At 34.3% G+C, this 10,816-nt stretch overlaps 1 protein-coding gene across 1 annotated transcript; it reads right to left on the bottom strand.

Moving 5' to 3' along the window:
• Nucleotides 1-3,003: 3,003 nt before the first annotated feature.
• Nucleotides 3,004-10,789, bottom strand: LOC125780014 (uncharacterized; the record flags this gene model as incomplete). Its single annotated transcript, XM_049461433.1, is given in 2 exon segments — nt 3,004-5,737; nt 8,302-10,789. A coding segment is annotated over 1 exon segment (2,620 nt), but the record flags the coding sequence as incomplete, so codon positions are not given.
• Between the last annotated feature and the right edge of the window lie 27 nt (nt 10,790-10,816).

Below are 10,816 nucleotides of genomic sequence, written 5' to 3'. Positions count from 1 at the left end.
TAGTTTGTACTACAGTTTGGGCAAAGCCGCTAGAGATTTATGATATTCGTAATTTGGCTTTTTTGTGTTAAGCAAGATTTACCCAGTTTCGATTTTGAAATCATGTTTTATATTGATTTTCCATATGTATGTACACAATAACTAACATTTCACACATATGACATGATTTATTTTACCTACATTCATATACACATAAGTATGTATGTACATAAATGTATCTTAAATAATAAAATTAAATTTTTATATACATACATACACATGTATCTATTTTTGATATTTTAAGGAGCGGGTTGATTTGAGAGCATAACTGTGAATACTCATCCACCTAGAGCCCCAGAACGAGTTAACTGACTCAAAATCAAACTTATGAGAGCGCTGTGAGTATGAAAACTCAGCATCATGCGTTTTTACAATTTCTTTTCGTAGCAAAGCAGCAGTTTCTTTCTGCTTTCTCCGAAATAGTATTACCATATTTGATAATTTTAATTTGTTAAGAACTATTAAATAATATACACTAAATAATTTATTTTGTAAATTCGATATAATTATTCAACATAGTTGCCAACTAGAATGACACACCAATTACAGCAATCTTACTACTTTCAGAACCATTTTGCTCGCTTTGTCGTTTCTTCGCCTTCAAAGTGAGCCCTTTTTTGTGATCTCGTCTTCTAAATCTTGTAAAAAAATAGTTGCAGTTGCTGTTATGAAACTATTTGGTCGAGTTTTAACATACTGAAGAAGTCAATATAAGCGATTTTAGAGTGTAGACAAAGAAGTTGGCATGTTTTTCGATTATTTTCGATAACAATTATATTCGCTGATAAGTGTTATCACTATAATTTACTTATGGCAGCATTATTTGATTTATGGATATTTTAGGCATGATTAAGATGTTGATCCTAATTATTCATTATTATTATTTATCCTGTAATTATTAATTATAATATTTTAAACAGCATTGCGCCCAAAATTGAATAATTTGATATTTGATTTTAAGTGCATTTTGGATAACCTGTATCGATAATTGATTGTGAAAATACAACAAAGAGTCTGCAAATATGACCTATAATTGCAACCGGGCAATAGTTCCACAATTTTATATGGAGTTTAGATGAAATTTACTCAACCAAATGTTTAATACAAAAGAGTATACAGTGAAATTTTCCATTACGGACAGTCCTCATAGCCAAACATCCCCCATAACTGAACAATTTCATGAACACAACGTTTTCATTATTATTTTCAAGCAAAAGTATGTAGTATACATAGTTAGGTACTGTGTTTACATACATAGATATTTCAAAATAATTTAGGCGATAAAATATTTAGTACATTCTGTAAGCACCATAAAATTTATGCACATCCACGGAGCTTTTGTACAGTTTTATATTTCTGTTGGTAACATTTTACATAAATTTCATTGCTGCAACTATGTTTTGTGTGCCTACTACCACTGTGTAGCGAAATGATAGAAAATGGAATTATTCATTCCTGAAAGTGAATTTCTACTAATAGCCGTAAACACTTTTTATACGTATTTACATATCATTAGACATAATTTCAAAAATATCTTAAGAAACACTTTTACAGTTTACTTATAGATATTACGGTATTGCTTTATCGTTTTGTTCGCCTATGGGATTAAAATCAACCCTTTTAACTTAAATTCCTATATCTATGTGCTATAAACTCAACGAAAAGGGCCCAATTTAAAATATTGGGCATGAAGAAGTTCGAATAACAATTACCCGCCTGAAGAACAACGAAGCGGAGGGAGCCGATGGATTGTCGGCCGAGCTATTCAAACACGGCGGCGAAGAACTGATAAGGAGCATGCATCAGCTTCTTTGTAAAAGTCCGCAAAACTAATACGGCTGTGTAAACTGACGTTGAGCAGCACCAAAAACTCCGTCAGGATCGGGAAGAACCTCTCCGAGCCTTTCGATACCAAACGAGGTTTCAGACAATGCGACTCCCTATCGTGCGACTTCTTCAATCTGCTGCTGGAGAAAATAGTTCGAGCTGCAGAACTTAATCGAGCAGGTACAATCTTTTATAAGAGTGTACAGCTGCTGGCGTATGCCGATGACATTGATATCATTGGCCTCAACACCCGCGCCGTTAGTTCTGCTTTCTCCAGACTGGACAAGAAAGCAGGCAAATGGGTCCAAGTGGAAAAGGACCTGGCTTCGCTTGGAATATCCAATTGGCGCCACGTAGCGAAAAGAAGAAACGACTGGCGCGCTGTTGTTAACTCGGCTATAATCGCGTAAGCGGTGTCTACGCCAGTAAAGAAGAAGAAGAAGTATCTGAGGGCAAAGCCAAACAAACAATTGGAAGGCATTATACTCCTATTAGGGATATGATACTTAAAAGAAGATCTAGACCAAATTCATTCATATTCAGCACAAAAACATTATGTTTAATAACACATGTACATTTGTTATCAGTAAAATAGCGCACCTTTTGACCAATACGAAAAGTTCAAAGTTAGATGGAAGTTTGGAAACCACTATACAATTGGAACTAGAGAAAAGACTGAACTGAATTTAATTTCGAAAATTGTTAGTCGAAAGATTGCATACATTATATGCACTAGAAGGACACACTCACTTTTTAATAACTTTCAAACTACAGATGATCCTGCATACTTCGGACGTGCGCGAAATTGCAGATCAGTATCTCAAAAAGTTAGTGACTGATTCACGTATTTATGTAGATACTATATGTATGGATACTTTACAGGGTCTCCGACGTTTGCTTCTAGTCAAGGTGTTTAGGATATCAAAAATGTAAAGAAAGAGAGGAATAATTTCTGCACTGACTTTATGTAAACTCGACGAGGAGTCAACATGGCCAATGTACTTTCGCAAACAGCAGTGTTCAACATAAAACTATTTGCAAAAAATATACATATTAGGTGAATGAAATGTTCTTGGTAAATGGTTGAAAATGTACACAAAAGTATACAAAGTAGATAGTAATAAAGCGTTCGCTTACCTCGATGAAGTTTGCTTTTGCCAGAAATGTTTAGTATAATGCCCGAATCGAATTTTTGCTGCTGCTGTTGCTGTTGATAATGCGCCTGGGGTTGTTGAGGCTGTTGTTGGTGACGTAGTTGATGATTTTGAGTTTGATTGTGATTTTGATTCTTTACTTTTGAGTTTTGTATTAATTGATGATTGGTCGTATTAACTTTCGCCACTGTGCTTAATGATAGTGGTCGCGTTTGATTTTGTAGCGGATTCTGATACTGCTTGCAATGTAAAGACTGCGAAATGCTACTTCGTGTAGAGCTGAGGGTTGCTTGATTAAATGATACACATTGTGGATTGACCCCGGTCTCCACTGATGGTGCAGTTAAGGCCGCGTGACCATGTGTCGGACAGAGGGTGTGGAGTTCTCCATGGGAGTCGATAAAAACAGGTGCTGACTCTAAAAGTGGCCAAGGAGTTGATCCATTACCAATCGAGGCTAACACAGGAGAAGTGGTGCATGGTTCCTGCCGCTGTCCAAAAATACTACTGGAGTCCGCTGCTAGCGTTGGAGTGCCAAGTGAAATCAACTGAATCGGGAACAGTTGAGCTTGCTGAGTCGGATTGGCGACGGTCACGGGCAAGGCGCTTGTTTGGATTGCAACAGCAACTGAACTAGGAGCACTATTCAGATGAGTTTGCCAACAATTTCTCAATTCATCGCATTGTTGAGGATGTTCGTTAGAGGATATTACAAAATTGTGTACCTGTTGTAAATTTTGTATCAATGATGAGCAGTAGTGTTGGTGTTGAAAATAATTTTTGGAATAGCTTGGTTGAACCACTGGTAAGACTTGTAGCTGCTGTTGTTGTTCTTCTTGCAATCCTGGATAGTGATGTAAGTTCGTTTTATGCACAGTAGTTGTAGTTGCTAATTGTTGTAGACGCGGTAGCTGCGGTTTAGGCAGTTGTGGCTCTTGTTGGTAATAGATCGCCGTCTGCTCGTAGGCATACATTGATGATGAGGCAGTAGTTGCGGATGAAGTTGGTTGTAATTTTTTTCGTGCTGGATGAAAAGATGGGGCCAAAGGCGTCAGTTTTGATTTTAGAGCCTTCAGAGCTAATGCCATAGATGGTGTAGCATTTTGGATTGTTGACATCGATTGCTCTTTACGTTTTGATGACTCAGATTGGGCATGAGACTCAAATGAAACTGAATTAGTTGTTTCAATCTGAGTTAATATTTCTATATTATTTTTGGGGGATTGTATCTTTGATCCATTAAACACTTGTGCTTCTCCTTTGGAGTAACCTTTGTTATTATTGTTATCCAAATTTTCATTTAAGTTCGTATTTGCATATTGAGAATCCAATAGTATAGGGTCATTACTTACTCCACCGGAACAATATATATTATTTTCATTATCGTTACTAGATTGGTGAGCATCTAAATTCACTGACAACGCAACAGGTAAATTTTTATCGGGTTGCTCTTCGTTCTGCATTATTGTATGATGTTCATTATTAATAATTTGATAACTTTCACCGATAAATGCCACCAACTCTCGACATGATAAGTTCATTTCTTTAGTTTGATCTACGTTGTCCTCTTCCGTATCTTTCCAAGGACTATCACATTCCATTTTCTCACCATGTTCACAAAAATTTTCATTTGCACAATCTATAACGTGTTCTATTATCCGGAAATTGTCATAGTCAATAATGCGTTCTTGATAGGTGCAATTTGCTAAAGTTTGGTCACAATCACAATTAAATTGTGGTGTATCATTACAAGTACATTCAACTGATTTCAAAAATTTTTCAGTATTAGAATGTGTTTTGCATCCAAAAATATTATCAGAATTTTTAACAGAATTCTCAACTTCCAAAATACTAACCGATTTCTTAAAAGAATTGTCGCATTCAATGAGACTTTTTGTTTCAGATAAAGTGTCATTACTACTTCTACTACATTCACTCTTCATGTCTATAAAGTCCATTTCCCTGAATAAGAAATAATTTTTATTTTCCAACATATTCTTCTCGTTGTCGTTTTCACTTTTTCTATCCTGTGTAATTGATATAATTCCTCCGCTTTTCTCGCTGATCTCATTAAACATTAAGCTCTGGTTTCGTGTTTTTGAAGACAAAAAATCCTTCTGATCATTGTTCTCTTCCTTAAGTTCAGCGTTTACTCCTAACTGTTTGGGTACCCTTTTTGTCAAAAATACTTGCCCTGTGTTACGCATAGTATCGGTCTGAGTGCTATTATCAACGCATTGCATCGCTGTCAATCCGACGGCTGCAACAATTCTATTTGAGCATTTATCTTCATCATCACAGCTAAGTGATCTAGCTAAAGTAACAGATGGTGTATGCAATATTTTTACAAAAGGCAAATTGGATCTAAGCGACTGGGCCCGAATTGTTGATATCGGAATAGCTGAAAGTGCTTTTGCAGGCTTTGAAGAGCGGAGCATTACGTTAGAGTTTGACGTATTATTTGCTACTTCAGCTTTTACAATATTGGTATTTTTCGCGGAAAAAGACGACCGGTGGTCTGTGATTACAGCCTGCGACGAATCAATAGCGTGAGATGACGCAGATATAGCGGATATTTGGGTGGTCATTACGGTAGCCGTCATATGTTTAAATCGCAAATTAAGTAGTCGCTTCTGCGACTGGCACTAATTTTCTACATTATAATATGAAACCATGCAATGCTGATGCTTGTATAATGTTTCAACATTCCAAAGCGTCTGAAACAAGTAAAGGAAGAGAATATTCGTGTATACGTATGTATATACATATGTACATATATCTATCTACATAACAAATCCTTAAATGAATCTTCAATCAGTACATTTATCGAATATAGATAAATGCATCTATGCATGAATACATGCTTCGTTTGCATCACAAATACATTATTTTCTACAGATCCTCTTTCAAATGTAACGTAAATATCTATATGTGCACTTTAATTTCGACAATGACCACGAACTTATTGTTTTATACACCTCAAATAAATTTTTTGGAGAGTAAAATAGGTATAAATATTATAAATAACAGGAGTGATTTCAAATGGAAAATTAAGGTGCACTTCTTCTTCTTTACTGGCGTAGACACTTACCAATATTTATTTGGCACATAGACAGTACATATATTCATATGCACTTTTACAGTTATTAAAAAACAATTCATATTTACAAATAATTGTAAAACTACATCAAATTTTAGCACAATTTATGTAAAAAAATTATTTTACTCTGAACATATGTTTGAATATGTTGATTTTGTTTATTCACACACGTATGTACGCCTGAACACTATTACGGAGAGATGCTTTATATACATACATCCGTTTGCTTCGTGGTTGGATTCCTGAATATTAACCGAATGTTTCTTGCTATATGTTCGTATAGTTTATGTGTATTTTTATATACATGTATTTACATACATATACCAAAGTTAGAGCTTTCACCTTATTCACCATTTATAGCACTGCACGAAGCTACTTTAAGTTAATTTTTAGGTTTTAAAAGGCTTCATGGGGGAGTAGTATTATACTTGTTTTTTTTTAACCATCTACTATACATACATATGTATTTCAAAATAAATAACTGAGAACAGATAATGATATGTAGTAATTGGGTCCTAATGAGGACCTGTGAGTGCTATTGTATGGTGAATTTCTTAATTAGGCATTTGAATAAGGATGTCAGTTAATGAAACAAAAAACTTTTACGTATCTGGCTTGTTCATTCTGACCACAACGGAAACAATATTTACGCAACAAGTTAGGTGGATATTTTACCAATTAAATCTTGTGCTATAAAGAATTGCACCATAATAGTCATATGTCCTTTTGTATCATACTAACTCACATACAAATACAATGTGTTTTGACCCAGTGTATAACGAAGTCATTTGCATGGTTAGAAGAACTGAGAACTAAGGTACATACATACAATTATGTTGGTAATAAAATGATGCTAAAACGATGGTCTTCACTTCTCTCTAGTCAAAAATGTTTATAAAATTATATCGTCCATAATTTACATCATTGCCAAATTCAAGGTGTTAAAAATACCCTTAACCAGAGAAATCACTAAGTTTTCTAAACAAATATCTACATATATTACAAAGTACCTACATATGTATGTATGTATATAAAGAGTATAATAATTCAAACTGAATCAAGATATTAATTTCATGATATATACACATATGTATATTTGTATATATATTTAATCGGTAGCCCAGATCTAGAGATATTTTATGACTTTGTAGTTATCGGTTCCGAAAGCAAATTTTAAATCCATTTTAATGTATTTATAATTGTTCATATGTATAGTGTCTATTAAAATTAACCATTAAGACAAATATTGGTTTTTTCATGAACATTTTTGTTCTTTACTGTATATACATATGTATGTAAGAATTGTGTTTACATATTATAGATAAACTACTGATAAGGTTAGGAGAGGAGCGAAACCAACTTATTAAAATTACATTCAAAGAAAAAACTAGAAAGAGAAACTTCAATAATAATGTAAATAGTGACTATGTATGTATGTATGTATGTACACGTAACCATATTGTGAGATATTTGTAGGCCTTTCAATATTTTTTGCTACTGCAATGATAATTTGTAGTTATTTATTTACCGTCATATATCCAGGTGCGATACTAAAAAAATTAGATGTGGTCATTGGCCGATGGTTTGTACACGCTTTTATTGGATGTATGTATATACATACTTACATATGTACATATGTAAGTGCATAAATACTTATTTATCGATATGCTTTACAAAAATATACTGGTCCATATTTATGTCAATGTGTTAGATTTCGCTCAAATTTCAATCAAGTAAAAATGTTTCCTTATTAATTATGTTCATGCACACACGCATACGTACATAAGTACGTTTTCATATATACATACATACATACATATAATGTATGATGACTGCTGTTCGAATTCAAAATGACGTGGCAAAGCTAGAAAAAATGAATGGCAACCTGACGAAGAACTTCTATTGATGCCAGTTATATACACACATGCTTTTAAACATAATTTTATTTATATGTCAATACACTCACTTTATATTTTTATCTTCCTAAACTGAGTTTACCGTATAATTTATGCATTTTTGCCGACAATCACATTCACTTTCCTTTGCATTTACGTAGCTTTCCAGTAATTTTAAGATTGCTTTGTATAAATATTACAGCCTTCATCGCAATCTTCTAGCTTTTGCTACGCCCAACATCTGTGCAATTAACTTTATACATGAAGCACTATATTATATACATACATATTTTGTTACTTGTACAATGCAACTGTTACACCAAACCAGTTAAAACACAAGTTCCAGCATTGTGATAAGTGGAGACTCAAAATATCAAATTCACTTGCGACAACGGACACGGAATACTTTTGATTAACAACAGCGAGAAAATGGAAAAGTGCACTAGGCACTGTCTTCGCATGTGGAATGTGAAAAATGAATACCAATAACGCGGCACCATCAGGGCTTTGCTTTTGCTGCGTTGGCGGACCCGAGTTTTGCCAAAATACACCACTATCATCCAAAAGCCTCAAGTAAAGTTTTCGTCAGAGAAAAAAATAAATTTAATTCAACTCTTTGGCATTTGCGAATTAATACATAATCAAATATATGTACATGCATACATACATAGTATGTACATATATTTTCCATATGAATATATGTACTACATTTTAATATGCAAGTATACATATGCACATAAAGTCACTAAAAATACATTTGTATATGTTTGTATACACCAATATTTATTAAAATATATTCGCGTGCATTTAAGGCTGTTTGCCTTACTCTGACAAGTGGCATCAACAATTTGCCGCTTCGTTTGTACCCGATTTACTCTTGGTGGAGCACTTTTTTATATTTCGCAACTTCTTTGTTCAACAAAAAGCTTTCGAAAATTATAAGACAGTCGCTTCAGAGAATGCAAATTCTCTGACATTACTTTACAAAACTATGTTCTCTTTTGTGGAATCCATGTTTGCACGCGAAACAAATGCAAAAGCTCTTGCGTACAAAACTTTAAATACAACACATTTGTACTGATATCAAAAAGCTCGGTTGTTGCAAAAAGAAATACAAATTTTAAGGACTTTTACTAAGTACATAAAAAGTATGTAATTACTATTTTTTGTATGTTCATATACATATAGTACATATATGTATGTACAGTCTGTCAAGTAAGAGCGTGGTTGACTTTACCAACAGTTAATGAAAGATTTCGCTCTAATTCCTTTGATGCAGAACGTGGTTCGATAGGAAAAGTGAACAAAAGAGATGGGAAAATAATAGTGAATCTGTTTTCGCGGAATCCTGCTTTAACACTGCGGCAAGGACAATCAAAATTAATGGCAAAGGTTTAGATATATACTAGAAAACTATCCGAACCCTTCTTCATACTCATGATCTGAAATGGCGCAACACAATGAAGAAGCCTCTGTTGACTGAAAAACTTGTGACAAAGCGACTCGCTTGGGCGCATGAGAATATTGATAGAGATTTTAAAAATGTCATTTTTACTGATGAATGTTCTATATGGGCACGTTCTGTCCTCACGCAAGCCTGGTCAACTTCCACAAATAGGCTTGTTCAGCGGACCGTAAAACATGGAATAAAGGTGCATCTTAGGGGCTGCTTCTCAAAGCAGGGATTCGGCACTTTGTACATACCTCTTTACTGACAACCTAAATGCCGAGAAAATGAAAAAAATCAATAAAAAGGCTTTCCTGCTATCTGCCAAACGATGGTTCATCAGAAAAAATGAAGATTGGATTCTGCAGGAGGACAACGACACCGCAGCGAGCTCTGTACTCAGTGGAAAACTCAATCTGGCATTGTTACATTGGATTGGCCGTCGCAGTCGCCCGATGCAAACTCTATTGAAAATGTGTGGGCATATACTTATTAAACAGAAGCTTCGTGGTGGAAGACGCATATACACTTTGAAGTAGTTGTCTTACGAAAATCGTCGGATCTGGAGATCCTAGCTACTAGAATACGCCGTCAAATTAGTAGAAAGCATGCCAGGCAATTATCGACGCCGGTGTTGACTGGACATATTATTGACCAAATTGCATCATCGTTTGTAATGTGTACAATGTATATTTAAATATGAAAGTTTCATAAAATATTTTTATTTTAATAAATAAACACGACCACGCTCTTACTTGACAGACTGTATGTAAGTATAAGTACGTGTTCATTCAGATTGTTCCAATCGCTGAAGCCGGGTGTATAACCTTACCAAATATTTCGGCCTCGTTAAGATGATAGGAAGTGTTATGTTCTGGCGAAGCAGAAAATTGCATAATTTAAAGGCATCTCAAAAATATATTTAAATTAATTTTGCGCATCAAATTATTAGTGCACTAATTGAGCTAATTTTTGGTATCATTTGAAAGAATTTAAAGCAAACGTCAGCTAATTGTCAGAAAACTGGAAAATTATGGAAAAATCGAAGAAAATACATGCATACAATAGACATGGTCCACTTGCAGAGAAACATCAGTACATACATACATACATATGTATGTACATAGTATGTACATAGTATGTACATAGTACTTGCATACAGAGTTTGCCCGGAAAGTAATAGGACCATGCATAAACTATATTCATTCTAAGTAGAATAAACTAAAATTCACATATAAACATGTTAAACTCTAAAGTTCCGGAAAGTGATAGGACCGGACAATCCCTGTATGCATATACATATGTACATATGTAGATTAAAGTTGATATCTTCTTCTGGCTAGTATGTGTACAC

This window comes from Bactrocera dorsalis, unplaced genomic scaffold, assembly GCF_023373825.1.
Source record: "Bactrocera dorsalis isolate Fly_Bdor unplaced genomic scaffold, ASM2337382v1 BdCtg033, whole genome shotgun sequence".
Lineage (NCBI taxonomy): Eukaryota > Metazoa > Arthropoda > Insecta > Diptera > Tephritidae > Bactrocera > Bactrocera dorsalis.
The sequence above is the reverse complement of the archived record's forward strand: the minus strand, read 5'-3'. Positions and strand labels throughout refer to the sequence as shown.